Consider the following 15,719-nt stretch of genomic DNA (forward strand, 5'->3'; position numbering starts at 1 on the left):
GGCCTGCCCGCAGGCGGGTGGCTGGGGAGGGGTCATGGGATCGAGGGGTCATGGGATCGAGGGCTCCACTGAGGGCGACAGCCAGAGCAGCGGGTGGACGTGGAGACTGGAGCTCTGGGCTGAGCGTGGCGAGTCCGGCTGCCGGTGAGACCTGCCGCAGGGCCAGCAGGGCGAGATCAATGAACTCCGAGCCCGGCGGGCGTGGGGGTGGGGCCGGCAGCACCCTGGCTGACTCCAGGAGTGTTGGGTGCTGCCAGCGGCAGCCAGGCTGACGGTGGCGGCCCCCAGACAAGCCTTGAGTTGGGGACACCCCGGGGTCATCGGGTGTGAGCCAACATCTTGAGCCCGGGCGTGAGGCAGGGGCGGGGCCTGCCGGTCTCAGGCGCCCAGACAGGTCCCAGGAGGCCCCCGGCACAGGGCCCTTCGTGGCCGCCCGGGATCTGTGTGTGCTGGGGTCCCGAGGAGCCCCTGGCAGGGGGCGCTGTGGGGTGCTGCTGCGGACTGGTTCTTGGCCAATGCCCCCCCCCCCCCCCCCCCCCCCCCCCCCCGAGCCTCGGAGTCCACAGGGTTGGGGGGCCGTCTTCCCTGAGGACGGAGGCCTGGCAGATGGCGGGCAGCTGGGACCAGCTGCTGGGGGTGGGGCAGGGAGACGCTCAGTCCTCACACATGTGACCCCTGGGGACCGGGTGCTTCCTGTGGCCAGCGGGCGAGCCCCGGACCCTGGGGGTGCGGCTGCGCTTGTGGGGCCGCAGCCGGGGGCTCAGTGGGAGCGGCGTGTGCCACTCCTCCGGAGACCACGGCTCTGGAGTCCACGGCTCTGGAGCCCACGGCTGGAGTGCAGCAGGCCCCAAGGCTGGGAACCACTTCTTTTTAAACCTCTGGGCTGGAGAGGGAATTGGAGTCCTTTGTGGTTTCCCAGCGCCCTGTTCCCCAGACACTGCGGCCTCTGTGCGTCCAGGGCCGCTCGGCGGGGCTCCAGAGCGGAGCCCTTTGTGCCTCCGGCCAGCTCTGCTGGACACAGGCCTGGGCGCAGAGGGCCCGGAGCCTGGCGGGCGCTGCCCCGGGCACGGCCCCGGGTGCCCGCCCTGGGGCGGGCGGTCTCAGGTTCCCCGTGGAACGTCGTGCCCTCTGAGAAGGGGTCTGGCGGAGCCTCAGCCTCGGAGCGTTCCCCAGCGTCCCCACCTCCACCTGGAGGGAGGTACGGGCCGGTGGCCCTCCGGGGGCTGTGCGGGCCCAGGGCAGTGGGTCCCCTTGAGGGGTGGGCGTGTGGGAGCTGCCCAGGGGGCCTGTGGGGGTGTGTGAGGGCTGCTCCCTGTGGCAGCCTCTGAGGAGGGGGGCTTCCTCCCATGGGCCTGGGCAGGGGGGCTAGTTTTGGGGGACACAGAGCAGCAGCAACCAGAAGGCAGGTGCAGGTAAGGTTCGTTGAGGTGGTCCTCTGGACGCTGGCCCCTCTGGACGCTGGCCCCGATGGAGAAGCCTGTCTCGGGGTCACGGCGGGTGTCTGGGAGCCGGCCCTCCTGGGCCTCTGTGTGGACGACCTTCCATGACCGTCCCCCTCTGTCCTCCATCTTCACCTGGAGGTCGGGGGTGTGCTGTGTTGAGCGGAGTCCCCAGAATCACGTGCTGCCGGAACCCGTGGGCGTGCCCTCCCTTGGAGACGGGACTTGAGCATACTTCAGACGAGTCATCCTGGGGGCGGGGCGCCCCTCGGCCCCGTGCGGGCCCAGCGTGGGGGCCGCTTGGCAGCCTGGACCCGAGCTGTGGGTGGCGTGGGTGCTGTGGGGCCTGGTCCTCATCGGGCGGCAGCCTGCGTTGGGAGGTCGGGGGGAGCCGGGTGGCGGGGATGAGCCGGCCCCTGGGAGCCCCTCGCCCCGGCAGACTGCCTGTTTTGGGGGCCCCCATGTGGGCTGCTGTGGGCAGCGGGCGGGAGGGGCGGGGGCTGGCATGGCCTGGTGCCTGGAGGGAAGCGCCCCATCGGGCAGCCCAGCGCACAGGGCCCCGAGGTGGGGCGCGTGTTGAGTTCTGATGGCGGCAGGCCCGGACACTGGGTGCTTTGTCCCCTCTCCCTGTGTGGCTGCCTCATCTGCTGGCAGGAGCTGGATTGGGGAGGAAGGTGGCCCCAGCATCTGGGAGCGCACCCTGCGGGGGAGGGGCTCTGCCCGGAGGGACAAGCCAGGGGCCCAGCTCCGAGGTCTGCCTGACGCCGAGTGACAGGGAATCAAAGTGGGAGGAAGCAGGTTTTCCGTGGCCGTTTTTCCCCTCCCCCCGAGTATTTTGGCATCTTTTGAAGAGCAGTGGGAAGGCGGTGCAGGACTTGTGGGGAGAGAAGTGTAAGGAACCACCCATGAGCCTACAGCCCCCGCTCAGGGTCCTGTGTCCCCGTCGGACGCCCGAGGGCCTGTTGGCTGTCACGGTGACCGTGGGGCAGCAGCACTGGTGACCGCCGTCGTCCCTCACCGGGAGGGGAGTCCAGCGCCCGCCCTGCCCCGGACAGCGGGGAGGGGCTCGTTCCCAGCGCCACTGTCCTCTCTCAGAGGAGCCAGACCGGCCCCACCCGTTGGGTCCGCTCCCAGGGCACGTCTGCACAGGCGGATTCTGTGGGGGCAGGGTGGGGGGGGGCATCTGTGTTCACGGCCCGCCCCCTCCGCTCGGGGAGTTCCCGCTCTGTGCCCGGGGCTCCCTGCTTTTACCCACTGGGTCTGCTCGTAAGGGAGGCTGTAGCCCTGCGGGCGCCCGCTCCCCGCCCCGGCCCGGGGCCGCTGCCCGGCTCTTCACAGATGCCTACGGTCGTCCGCTTGACCGTGGGGCCTCTTCAACTTTGTGATCCTCCCCTCGGTCTCCTGAGGAGACGGTCCCCCCACCTCCAGGGACTCCATAAACACTAAGTTCTCTTCTCTTGTTTTTTTTAAAGTTTACTTAACCTTTTAGTCCATCTGGAGTTTGCTGCTGCTTTACACACACATTTTTCCAGATGGCTGGCCACATGCCCCCGTCCCTGGGCACAGGGACGCCACCCCCCCACTGCCCCCACTGCTCCCCAGTGCTCCCCACTGCCCCCCACTGCCCCCCACCTCCCCCCGCTGCCCCTCACTACTCCCCACTGCTCCTCACCACCCCCCACTGCCCCCCACTGTCCCGCACCTCCCCCACCATGGCCCTGCATGGTGCTGTGCACCCCTCGCCCTCCTGAGTCCCAGGGGGCCCCGGGTTTCCTGTGGCTTTGGCACCAGGGCCCCGTCGGGCCACCACGGAGTGTCCCGAGGGAGTGCCGAGACACACCTGTCCCCGGGGCACCTGCCCGCAGCCCCCGCCCTGACCCCCGCACGCCTCCCCCGCCCCACAGACCGGAGCCAGTGCCGGTGCCATCTGCTCTGTGCGGGGCCCTTGCCCGGAGCAGGGATGCCAAGGGGAGCCGGGCCCCTGGAGGGCGGGGCAGCCCCCCCCCCCCCGCCCCCGCCGCAGGGCTGATCAATGGCCCCGGGGGAGCCCCGAGCGCTGACAGTCGGAAACAGGAAGCGCTTCTCCCCGCTGCCCCGGTTCTTCGTGAGACACCCGAGTGGGGCGGCAAGGGCCGCTTCACGGACTCCGTCCTGCTCCCCCACTTCCTGCCGGCCCCGGCCCCGCGTGGAAAGAAGCGCTGTTTACTGGGCCCGGGCTCAGCGGTGTCGGCCCGCAAGCGCGTCATCGGGGACTCTCGGGCGCGTCAGCCCCGCTGGGTCGTCCCCACGTCAGACGGGGGGAGCTGGGGCTCGGAGAGTCGGTCAACAGCAGGGCAGGCTTGCAGCCTGGGTGTGTCCAGACTGCCCCCCCCCCCCCCCCCGGCTTCTGCGGGCCTCCTGGAGAAGTCGGGGCTGGGTGTGGGCAAGGTCCGGCCGGCAGCCGCAGGCGAGGCGCCGTGGGACTGGCACTGGGGTCGGGGCTGCGGGGCCCCTGCTCTGGGCTCCAGTGAGGCTGGCCGGACCTACAGAGGAAGGGCCACTCACCCCCCTCCCCTGGGGTTTTGGGGGTTTTGGGGGCTTGCCTGGGCTTTCCCGGCCAGGTTGGGGCAGAGGGGGGGACTGGGCACGCCAGTCAGAGCAGCCTGGGCGAGGGGCCGGGTGGAGCGAGGGCCCCCACAACGGGGATGCCGACACCGGGGGCCCGAGTCTGTCCTGGGCAGCTCACGTAGCCACGGCCCCGGCCGCATTCTCGCCGCTGGTCGGGAGGACCTGCAAGGAGCGTCAGCCCCTCTCCGCCTGTGGCCACCATGTCCCTCCCCCGCCCTGTCCCAGGGTCCCCGCTGCTGCCAGGACCCCAGGCCGGCCCGTCCTTCCGGTGGGAAGGCCCTGCGGACACACCAGGCCCCTTCTGCCCCGTGGGGCTGCACTGGGCCGGCCGCTGTGCGCAGCCATGGCGGGAAGTGGGGGGAGTGAGGGGAGTGTGGGGCGGGAGCCCCAGAGCCGGCGGCTCCCCCCCTCCCCCAGGGCAGGGCTGGAGCCATGTGTGTGTGTGTGTGTGTGTGTGTGCGCGCGCTTGCGTGCACGAGGGAGGGCGGGGCCCACGTGGCCGAGACCTGCTGACCGTGCCCCCTCCCCGTTCTCTCGCAGGGAGCCTGACCGTCATGTCGCGGTGAAGCAGCGGCGGGGCTCAGTCCTGAACATGCTGAGGAGGCTGGACAGGATCAGGTTCAGAGGTCACAAGAGAGACGACTTCCTCGACCTGGCGGAGTCCCCCAACGCCTCGGACACCGAGTGTGGGGATGACGCCCCCCTGAAGGTGCCTCGGGCCTCGCCCCGGGACAGCGAGGAGCTGAGGGACCCTGTGAGTGTGCCGCGCCGGCCTCCTGGGACTGGGACACCCCCCGTCCCCGCCACTGCTTGGCCTCAGACCCCGGGGCCCAAGGAGTGGGGTCCCCCAGCCCCAGGGGCCGGGCTGGGTGTGCACCGGGCAGATGTGTGCTGCCTGGCTGGTCCGAGACAAGCTGGGCTTGTTCGCCGGCCCTGCCCTGTGCCCCTGGCTCCCTGCCCTCCTGGCCCTGGTGGGCCTGGCCCTGGACCCTGGGTGAGCAGCCCCTCCCGCACCGAGGGCCGATCCAGCAGCTGGGTCTCCTTCCCCATGGTTTTCCCTTGGTTTCCTGGGCGGTTGGCAAACTTCTCACGCAGAAGTGGTGCTAACCCCAGCCTGACCCCTGGGAGCACATGGCATGGGGGAGGGGGAGGGAGATGGACAGGGTGCTGTCCGGAGGCTGCGGGCTGTGGCCTGCTGCCAGCTGCCCTTGGTGCGTGCCCCCGACCTTCGGCAGTGGCGGGCCCTTGTTGGCCCTCATGGAGACGGTGGTCCCCTCGGGCCTGTCGGTGGGGTCCCCTTCACTGGGGCAGCGCCCATCTGTGGTGCCTTGGGGAGCCCCATGCGACCAGGCACCAGAGGGCCCAGCCTTCTGAGGCTGGCATTTTGTCCTGGGGGGGCATGGCCCCTGGGTTCCTCCCCGATGGGCATGGCCGCCGAGTCCCTCCACTGCCAGTGAAGAGGCTGGGAGCCACCTCGGGCTGCTTGTGGGTGTCCTCCCGGCGTGGACACCAAATCTGGTGGCCGGGTGGTTTCCCCTCCGAGTGCCTGAGCCAGGCTTTCTTCACCAACATGGCCTGTGGGCGCCCGCCTTCCCGGGCTCCTTGTACTACCCAGGCCCTGCTGGAGACCAGCCTGTGCGCCCCCTCCTGGCAGGATGAATAATTGACCGGCACTGCCTCCTGGGAGCCGGCCACTCCCCAGGGCCCCCCAGGCCTGGGCCCTGCCCGCTGCGTCCCGGGCGGGTGCACTGGTGTTGCGGAGCGGCATGGGCTCAGCTGGGCTGGTGAGGAGAGCGGGGTCCGCTCGGTGTGGCCGGCACCGGCCTGGGGTGCTGGGGCCGTGGCCCTCGGCTGCTCTCGGGGCCGAGGGTGGGCCTCTCAGGAGCGAGGGTCTCCACATGTGGTGCCTCGCTCTGTGAGTGTGAGTGTGTGTGTGCACATGTGCATGTATGTGCACACACATGTGTCAGAGATCCTGCTCAGAGGCCGCAGTTGGGCTGTCCTGGCTCCCAGCTCAGTCTGTCCATCCGTCCGTCCCTCTGCCCATCCAGGGCCGGTGGCAGCTCCCAGCTGTGGGAGCCGTCTTGGCGGAGACCCAGAGCCCGGCCCCTGTGGGTGTGTGTGGCTGAGTGCGGGGCAGGGTGGCAGCCCGGAGGGTCTGCAGGCCTGGGGTCGCGTCCTCATAGGCCCCGGAGCCGAGGGCCAGTGATGCAGCCTGTGCATCCTGTGGCTCCGGGGGTCTCGGTGCTGTCCCAGGAGCACGGGTCAGACCAGGGTGGGCGCACAGGGGCTGTGTGAGCTGGGCCCCCTCGCTCCACTCCCGATCCTCCTCGGGGCTCTTTCTCCAGGGTGGGGGTGGCTGCACCCAGGACCCCACAGTGGGGAGTGCCCTCACTCCGGTCAGCGCCCATCCCCTGAGGGACGCTCTGTGCCGTCCGTGTCTGTCCGTCCTGTGAGCCACATGGCCGTGTGGCCCGCGTCACCCCCGCTGGGCCCCGGGAACCTCCGTGTTGTCTGAGCTCCCCTGCCACCGGCCAGCGCAGCCGCGGTGCATGGAGGGGGTTTTAATCGAGGCTGCCCACACACTGGCCTTGTCCATGGGGTCATGGCAGGCGGGGGCTCCGGGCCCAGCCCATCCAGACTCAGGGTCCTGGGGCCCCTTCGGGGTGCAGTGTGGACGCGGGATGCCAGCTGTCCGTGCTTCCTTCCCTTCCAGGCCGGCCCGGGGACCCTCATCATGGCTGCGGGGGTCCAGGACTTCAACCGGACAGAGTTCGATCGGCTGAACGAGATCAAAGGTCACCTGGAAATCGCCTTACTGGAAAAACACTTCTTACGTGAGTGCTCCCGGGGGAGGGGGGGCAGGGCGGACACGGGGCTCAGAGGTTCAGCCGGTCATGACAGCGGCCCTGGGCTCCTGGGGAGCACAGACGCGGCCCCTCCTCAGCCGCCCCGCCAGGCCCGGAGCGCTGGTTTGCTGGGCGGTGATGTCCTTGCCCCCGGGGGCGGCGGGGAAGGTCAGGGTCACGGGGCAGGAGGGAAATGGGTTGTTTCGGCGGACCTGGGGCGTCGTGTGTCCAGCCGTCAGCTCGGAACTGTCGGAGCGCTGTGGACACTTGGACTTGGGCTCACTCTGCTCCCTCTGGTCACGCGTTCGGCTGGGAGGGACAGCGCGGGGACGTCTGCGTTTGTGTGTCGGCCGCCCGGGTCGGTGCCCGGGCTGTTTGCGCTGCGAGACCCCGCGCTCCTGCTGTGGTTTGGGGGTGCTGACAGCAGAGGTCCCTTACGGGGCGGGGGGGGGGGCCTGTGGGTCCCTCGCAGAGAGGATCTCATCCTGGGTGTTGCCTCGGATCCCTCACTGCCCCTCTCTCACCCTCTGCTCGAGGGGTGAGGGAGCCGAGGGCGGGAGGGCGAAGGGAATGCAGTGACCCCGGGGTGGCGCCCTGACCCAGGCGGGCGAGCCCGGCGCCCACGCACGGGCAGCTGTCCCCCTGCTGACCCGCAGCTGTGGGCAGTGCACTGGGGACCATGGCGGGGGGGAGGAGCAGCCTGGCCCCCCCCCGCCGGCCACACCTGAGCCGCACAGACAGTGCCGGGCCCTGCTGGGTCTCGCTCCAGCGCCCACCTGCTCCCTGTCCCCACGGGGTCCTCTCCCTCCTTCCGTCCTGCGTCTCCCTGGGGCTTCGGGTGCCCAGTGTCATTTGAGCGGCAGCCAAGAGGGCTCTCGCTTGCAGGTGGGGGTAGGGAGCTGGGGGGTCTCCCGCCCCCTGCTCCCGGGAAGGGGGCTGTGTGGCCGTCACTGTGTTTCTGCACGTCGCCCGCCCCCAGGTGCTGCCGTCCCCTCCTGCCTGCAGACCCCCTTTGCTGGTCTGCGCTCCCCTCAGTGGGCGTGTGTGCACGTGCGTGTGCATGCAGGTGTGTGTGTGCATGCAGGTGTCCCCCCCACAGCCTCTGTCTCCCCACGCACCAGAGGTTGTCAGTGAGCTGGCTGGGGGAGTGGTCCGGCTGGGTCTGCCTGGGGCAGCAGGCGGTGACCCGCCTGCCTGTGAGGCCCTCTGACCGGTGCCTGTGACCTTGACCGGCGCTGAGCGGAGCAGGGAGACACAGGAGCACGCAGGGCGGGCCGTCTCACTGGCTGCTTGGCCGGGGCCGCAGGGGCCGCCGGTGGAGGCTGCTCTGGAGGCGGGACTGTGGAGCCGGACCCTCCCCCGCTCTGAACGTGGCAAGGATCCGCTGCGTCAGCAGATGGAGCCCCGTAAACTTGGCTTTGGTGGTCAAGTGGCCGGAAATCGGCCATATCACGGGTCTGATGAGCCCGCAGAACTAAGCGCTCTCTGTGAAAGGGGGGATCTGTGAGGGCCTCTAGCAAGGGCGCCCCCACCGGGCAGGGGTTGGTGGGGGCGGGGGGGGAGCGTCCTTCGGGAGGGCAGGACAGCAGGACCCACGGGACCGCCGGTCTGGGGCTGACCGGAAGCGGAGGAGAGGAGGCCCCAGCTGCGGGGGCCGTGAGGCTGGCGTCCTGGGACCCGCCCTCTGGTCTGTGCTGGGCGCTGCTGGGTCGGAGGAGTGTGTCCCGTTCCCGGGGCCCTCGAGTCGTCAGAGCGGGGCCTTCGGTGCAGACAGCCTCGGGGTGGCGCGGAGGGGCCTTCTTTTTGGGGGGAGGGGGGATTTCGGAGACACACAGCGAGTAGCGTCATCCCCACCAGCGCTCCCAGCCCCACCCTCCGCTGCCAAAGCCCCGCCCCCCGCGCTCCCACAGCCCCGCCCCCCGCCCCAGGAGTCCCCGCCCGCATCCTGTCGTTCCATCTGTGAGTATTGTAGCAGCAGCTCATCGTTTTGCAAAAACAAAAGCCACGCGCCTAATGTCACAACTGAAAAACCCGAGTTTTTCTCTACCGCCGTCACACATCCCGGCTCAGGCTCCAGTTTCCCCGATTGCCTCGTTCGTCGCCCTTTTCCAGCGGGCTCCGCGCGTGGGACAGGCCATGAGTGTCCTCAGCCCCCCTGTGGCTGCTGCTGCTGTTGCTGCTGCTGCTCCCCTGGCTCTTTGTGGAGGAGCCGGGCCCTCCGTGGCGGGGTCTCCGCTCCGGACACCGCTCAGGGCGTCCCGGGACTCGGCAGGGGACCTAACGTGTCCGTCCCTCCCTCGGGGCAGACGTGCGGGGGGTGACCCCGGCCCCGACCTCCGCCCTGAGGGCTTCGCCCCAGCGTCTCTTCTCGTGGGAGGCGGCCCCGGCTCGTCCTCCGCGTCCCAGCCCACGTGTTCCTGAGCCCCGACCGTCCTGCCTGCGTCTCCGGCGGGGCGGGGGAGCCGGTGGAGGAAGGGCAGGGTGCACGCTCGGACGCTTCCCGTCATTTTCCAGTTTTCAATGCGATGACATCATGTTCTGCTCAGGGTGTGCGTGGTGGTGAGACGGGGTCCGAGCACAGTCGTTGTGCCTGGATCCCTGCGCTTGCGGTGTCCTCGGCGCTCAGCCAGACTCTCCCCTCCCCCACCCGTGCCCCCGGCTGCTGCGGGGGGGACCTCCTCAGGTTTGCGGCTTCCGTGGGCGACGCCACGCTCTCCCACACGTGAAGACATCCCGGCTTCTCTGAGCACTTCCAGCCCACCCCGAATGACTGGGTTTTGCTGTGTATAATATACACTTTTTTTGCCCAAATTTTTGAGGGAAGAATAAGCACGCGCATTACACAGGGGTAGCACTAATTGCGCATCTGTGTAAATGTTTTTAACGCTTTCGTTTGCGCTTACGTGTTTAAAGTGTAGCTCTAGAAAGCGGTGATGGTGTCTGTGCAGAGTCACGCCTGGAGTGTGATGATCAGTTTTGTCTCTACATAAGTAAAGGAATTAAAACACTAAAATGAAAGATTCTTTTCGTGAAAGTTTGGGCCAGAAACACGGATGTGCATTATACACGGCAAAATACGGTAACCTCCTCTCTCTGTTCCCATGGGTGGGAAGTGGGGTACGGGCGGACCCCCTTTTTATCAATCCATCCCTCCGCCCGCGGACACTCGGCTGCCAAGGACACCTGGCAAGTGTGAACAGAGCGGCCGTGAGCACAGGTGTGCAGACACCTCGCAGACTGTGGCCGAGGTCCTCGCTGACCCCCGTCCGGCTCCTCCCCCGTTTCCCTCGCCTGCGGCGGGCGCTGGTTCCCGGCGAGGGGCAGCGGCCAGCAGCTGGGCCTCAGGGTGACGCTCAGCACTGCCCAGCTTATAGGGGGGGGTGTGGGGGGGTGTTTCTTGTGCTTTGTCCTCCAGGGCATCCCCCCAGGCGCGTATGATTATGTCACTTAAAAGTCGCCCGGAAAAGTCTTTCCCCTCCCTTTGGCTTCATCAGTTCAGTGTGGAGTTTGGTTCATTCGCTTTCCTCTGACAACTTACCCGACACGATTTCAGTCTCCCGGGGGCGTTGCCGAGACCCCCGTGTGGTTTCCAGCCAGTCTCCCCCCCCACAGGCCACCCCTCTGCCACCGGTGCCTGCGTCCCCCTCCCAGCCACGAGTGCCCCCTTCCAGCCACGCGTCCCCCCTTCCGTCTGTGTTTCATTTTCCGCGCCCTTTGGTGGCCGTCCAGACTGGACGGCAGGGCGGCCTTGAGCCCCGGACGCCTGTGTGTGCGTTTCCCGGGAGCGAGCACGCCGTCTCGCCCAGACCCCGCCGGCCGGCCGGCACAGCCAGGCCACGGGCACCTCATGGCCCATGACCTCCCCGGAGACCGTGTCCTCACTTCTCCGCGTGCCCAAGCGACGGCCTCCAGGGCAGAGGGGAGTCCGGGTCACGTGCTGCGCTCCTCCTGCCTCCCCGTCGCCTGCAGCCCTGGACCGGGCTGTGTCTGCACTTCGTGCCCACGGTCTGACCCCGCCACCGGCCGGGGGCCGAGGCCTGGCTGCCCGCCTGTCAGTGTCGCTGCGGCCAGTGCCCTCCGGCCACGCAGCCGCCCGTGGCGCTTTCTCTCAGAGCAGAGCAGGCTGCTGCTCGCACGGGAGGACATGGCCAAGCGCACAGCGGCGCGCCGGTCATTAAATATTGAGGGGAACACATGTCCCTCCTGGGAGAGAATGACACAGGACGGAGAGGGGGTGGAGGGCGGGCTGGCTCGTGACCGGAGCAGGACCCTGACGTCGTGCAAGCAGCGCACGGACGAGTGAGAAGCACCATCGCACGTTTCGTAGCACCAAGTGCGTTTCGCTCGGCACCGCCTCTCCCGCTGGCTGGCAGGGGCGTGGTTACCGCCGACCCCCCGAGGGAGCAGGCCCCACAGTGGAGCTGGGTCATGTGGACCTGGGTCTCGGGGGTGGGATGGGGGTGCTCACGGGCTTCGGGTTTGCGCGAGCTTCCTGGGGCCCGGGTCACACCGAGACCCCTTCACACGTGTGGGTTCCATGTCGCCGAGCCGTGAAGGCCCGTGGAGTCCTCCCCAGATGGGCCGGAGGCTGCCCGTGGGGCTGTGTGTCCTGGGGTCCTCGGGCCAGGGACTGCCACCACCTCTGGGCCACTGACACCCACCTGCTCAGGGCCAGGGCCAGGTGGGTCCTGGTGGACGCAGCCAGGGAGGCGGCGGTGATGGTTCCCAGAGAGCCTGGCGCGGGAGAAGGGCCCTGTGCTCCTGAGCCCCCAGGGGTCCCGGGAGGTCCCCTTCCTGCCCTGCCCCACACGTGTCCACGTGGCTGCCTGTTACCCTGGGGTTGCTTCTGGGGGAAGCTGGTCCGGGGTCACAGGAGGGTCTTCTGTATGCCTGGACTTCACAGGGGTCCCTGGAGGGGAGGTTCTGGGCTGGTCTGCAGGAGCCAGAGTCCGGAAGGCTGGGGAGCAGCCAGCTGCTGCCACACGTGTCCAGAGAGACACTGGGTGCAGGGCCGGGCAGCTGTGGGTGCCCAAGGGTGGGCGGGCAGATAGGGGGATGGGTGGACGGACAGACTTGCTGCCCCACCAGGTGCCCCTCTATGTTCCCTTCAAGCCCCCCCCCTCCCAGGCGGCCAGAGCCTGGGTTCTCCACATGCCCCCTTCCTTGCCCCCATACTCTCTGGTGTCCGGCCCCTAAGCACGCATTTTGTGTCGCCTTTGTTTCCTGTGGGTCCCCCACTCAGGGACCCGGGGCCTGGTCTCACTGTGCTGGGGGCCAGGGGTCCCTGACCACCCCGCCCTGCTGGGAGGGAGCAGATGGCTCGTGGCTGCAGGGAGGGGCTGGGGCCTGCAGGGCGCCCCTGCGGCTGCTCAGCGAGGGGCCGGGGGGCAGGGGGACACGGCCGGTCAGCACACGTTTCCTGGCCTGGCTGTGGGCTGGGCCCCGGGCCGGCCCTGGTGTGCGAGGCACCCCACCCTCTCTGCTGGAAGGCACCAGTGTCTGAGGGTCGGTGTTCTGGGCGAAATGCTGGCCGGCTCCTCTCCCTTCTCGGCTGGAACGGGGGACACTGTAATGGGGTGTGTCCCCCCCCCCCCCCCCCCGCACCCTGGTCCTTTGCGAAACGTGCCCGAAGCACAGCACCGCCTAAGCGGGTGCGAGGTGCTCCCATCCCGCTTCCTGGTCCCCGCAGTTCATCACCCACGGGCGCTGCCTGGGTGGCGGCGGGGTGGCAGCCAATGACAGGCAGTCGGCGGGCGTGAGGGAGAAGATGAGACCGGAGCTCGCAGGGCGCGTGACTCACTTCCTGTAACGGCCGTCTCCCCAGCGCGGGGGAGGGGGCAGAGCGTGCAGGGGGGCGTCCGCCCGGGCCGCCTGCGGAGAGCAGAGGTGTGTGCCCTGCTCGGGACCTCACACCTGGTCGCTCTGGGCGGGGGCTGTGGCTCTGCCTCCTGAAAGGGTCCCCGGTGATGGCGGGTGGGGGCGGGGCGGGCCGGGAGCCCGGGAGCCCGGGTGGTCGGGTGGTCGGGGTGAGAGGTGAGGAGGGAGGTGAAGGGGCAGAGCCCGGGGCCCTCAGGGGTCAGACCTCCCACCTGGCCGGGGGGCGGAGCCGCTTTTCCAGGGGTCCCTGCATGCGCGCACTCCTGGCTGGTGGGAAGGAGTTTTATTTAAGGATTATCACTTGATTTTTATTTCTGGCTGTGGCTGGGCCTGTGGAGCTGTGTGCCAGGAGGACTCCTGGTTGAGTTCTACTTTCACGGGTTTAAAAATAGCCTGGAAGCGGCGTCTCTCCCTCCCCGCCGGTGACTTCCCCGGAGGCCGGCGGTGGCCCGTGCTTGCAGCTGGGTGTGTGGTGGCATGAGCTCAGTCCTGTCCTCCGTGTCCCCCCGAGTCAGCGAGCCGTGCATGGGCCGGTTGGGGACAGGTGCTCCCGAGTCACCCATCAGCTGGCCAGCCCCGCCCTTCTCCCTGGCCCAGAGGCTGACGGCCGGAGCAGGTGGGCGGCCGCCCCTCATGGGGAGTGCCGGCCGGGGTCCTCGTCCTGCTGTGCTGTTTTCCTGTTTCTGGGGCTCCACGCCTGTACCTCATTCTTGCCCGTGTCTTCAAGGGCAGCGGCCAGCAGTCTCCACGCAGAAATGGGGCTCAGGCAGGACCGGAGTGGGGCCTGCCGTGGCCTTTTCCTACCAGAGCGGGGCCTGGCCTCTCCAGACACCAGGCTGCAGGAGGGGCATTTGGACGAGGACAACAGGCTTTGGGAAACCAGATGGACACCTCTGTGGGCTCCCTGGGTGCCCTGTCCTCCCATCCCACCCTACCGCCCACCTGCTCTGGGGGGAGGTGGGCGGGTGCAGGCCTGGCCCCCCGGGAACCGACCCTGGTTTCCCTCCCTCCGGGGCCGCAGACCTGGTAGCTTCCTTTGCTCACGCGTGTGCCCCATCGAGTAGGAGCACAGGGGGGATTTGCGAATCCCAGTGTGAGCTGCTGGCTCCCGGGCACACCCATGGGCCCTGGAAGGTTCTGGGGGTCCTGACTCACCCCTGGGGCGGGCAGTTTGGCTCTCCTGGCCCCCCACAGGCTTCCTTCCCCCCCTCGCCCCCGTAACCCCAGTTGGCCTTGCCGGCTCAGCAGTTGCCTCAGAGCCCTGAGCCTGTCTGGGCCATCGCTGGGAAAAGCGTGAATCATCAAATCATCGGGGCGGTGGTCCTGCCTTCCCTGCAGGGCTGTGATTGAGGCCTGACAGGCAGGCAGGCATGTGGCCCCTCCCCTGGGCCCCCCGCTGGTGACCCCCTAGCTGGTGTGGAGTGACACGCACCCTGGGCTGCCTGCGAGTTAGGCGGCCCCGACCCAGGGCGCCCCGCAGGAGGGCGGAGGGGCTCTGGAGAGCCCCCAGGAGCACACTGCCTCCTGCTGCCCGGGCGTGCCATGGCAGGCCGAGGGCTCATGGCAGTGTCCTCTCTATGTGTCCTTGTCACCGTGGGAGTTGACACTGGTGAGGGCTGCCTGCCTCGGGGCACCATCCTCGGAGACACCGCTGGGGGCGCTGGGCGAGCCCTGCTTCCAGTGAGTTCGGGGCTCAGCTGGAGGGGGGAGCCTGCTGGGGCCCCCGCACCCTTGGGCGCCCTTTCACCTGCCAGAGGGCACCCTTCCCTGTGTTGTGAACCGTGCGTTCCCTGGTGGGTGGGAGGGTGTCACGCCCCCACCCCGGAGCCTCTGGGGCCTCCTGGGACCCAGAGTTTCACCTCAGGGGGAGTATGGTGGCCAGAGTCCCGCCCCCTGAGGTGTCCACATCCTGACCACCAGAACCTGCAATGTGGCACCTCCTTGCGCGGCAGAGGGGCTGGGCAGAGGTGACGGAGTTCAGGGTCTGAGACGGGAGATGATCCTGTTTGGGGGGGGCATTGTCATCGAAGAAGGGTCCTTGTGAGAGAGGGGGAAGGTCGGGGTCAGAGGTCACAGTGATGTCGTCCCCGGGACACAGGCGCCCCTTGGAGCTGGAAACGGCCAGGAAAACCCCCCCACCCCAGGGAACTGGCCCCACGCACCCTGCGCCTTGAGCCCTGGCCACCCACCCCGGACTCGCCCTCCACAGCTGTCAGAGGGGGGTCCGTGCCCATGTCAGCCCGGGGTCTTCTGACCGCAGGCCCCCCTCAGTCTGGGCCCCCCCCTGCCGTGGGACAAGGCCCTGCTGCTGGTGGCACACAGCTGCTGGTGCAGGCTGGCCTGCGTCTGGGCCGGGGCTGTGGTAGTGACCTGGGCCTGAAGGTCGTGGTCTTGGGCTTGGCCCTGTGTCCCCTGGTCCGGTGAGGCGGCCGGGCCAGGAGGAGAAGCCGGGGGTCTCCCTGGCCACTCTGGTCAGACCCCGTCGCCCCCGGGCCCAGTCCTCCGCCCGATTTGGTGGATTAGCCAGTCAAGCTCCCAGGTGTGGGGAGCAGACGTGGCTTTTCCTGTGGGGTTACCTGCCACCTGTACTGAGGCCACCACGGGCCACACTGAGCCGACCTCGGGGTGACACGGCCCCAGCTGGACAGGCTGGCCCTCGGCCGGCCAGTCCTCAGCTCAGGGGAGGGGCTGCTCCTGACTTCCCAGGTTCCCGAGGAAGCTGCCTCCTCCTACGCCCCCACCCCCTGGCCCCAGAGTCCCAGGAGGCGTCTCCCAGTCTCTCCCCGCTCTCTGACTTCTGACCCGCCTCTTACGAACCTGCGTGACCCTGGGTAACCCAGGGCCCTCTCCTACCTTCCGCTGCATCGCGTTTGCCAAGTCCCTGGTCCACGTGGGGCCGCCCGGTCGCGGGGGTCAGGACGGGGACGTCTCAGGCCCCTGCTCGCAC

The 15,719-nt window shown here is 68.8% G+C and overlaps 1 protein-coding gene across 1 annotated transcript in view; it reads left to right on the forward strand.

Moving 5' to 3' along the window:
- GRAMD4 (GRAM domain containing 4) overlaps nt 1-15,719 on the forward strand; it is a 49,211-nt gene that overhangs the window by 19,275 nt on the left and 14,217 nt on the right. Inside the window, exons 2-3 of the mRNA XM_028532545.2 lie at nt 4,587-4,800; nt 6,763-6,883. Of these exons, the coding sequence (XP_028388346.2) occupies nt 4,587-4,800; nt 6,763-6,883 (335 nt within the window). The remainder of the gene's footprint in view (nt 1-4,586; nt 4,801-6,762; nt 6,884-15,719) is intronic.

Source organism: Phyllostomus discolor, chromosome 2 (assembly GCF_004126475.2).
Source record: "Phyllostomus discolor isolate MPI-MPIP mPhyDis1 chromosome 2, mPhyDis1.pri.v3, whole genome shotgun sequence".
NCBI lineage: Eukaryota > Metazoa > Chordata > Mammalia > Chiroptera > Phyllostomidae > Phyllostomus > Phyllostomus discolor.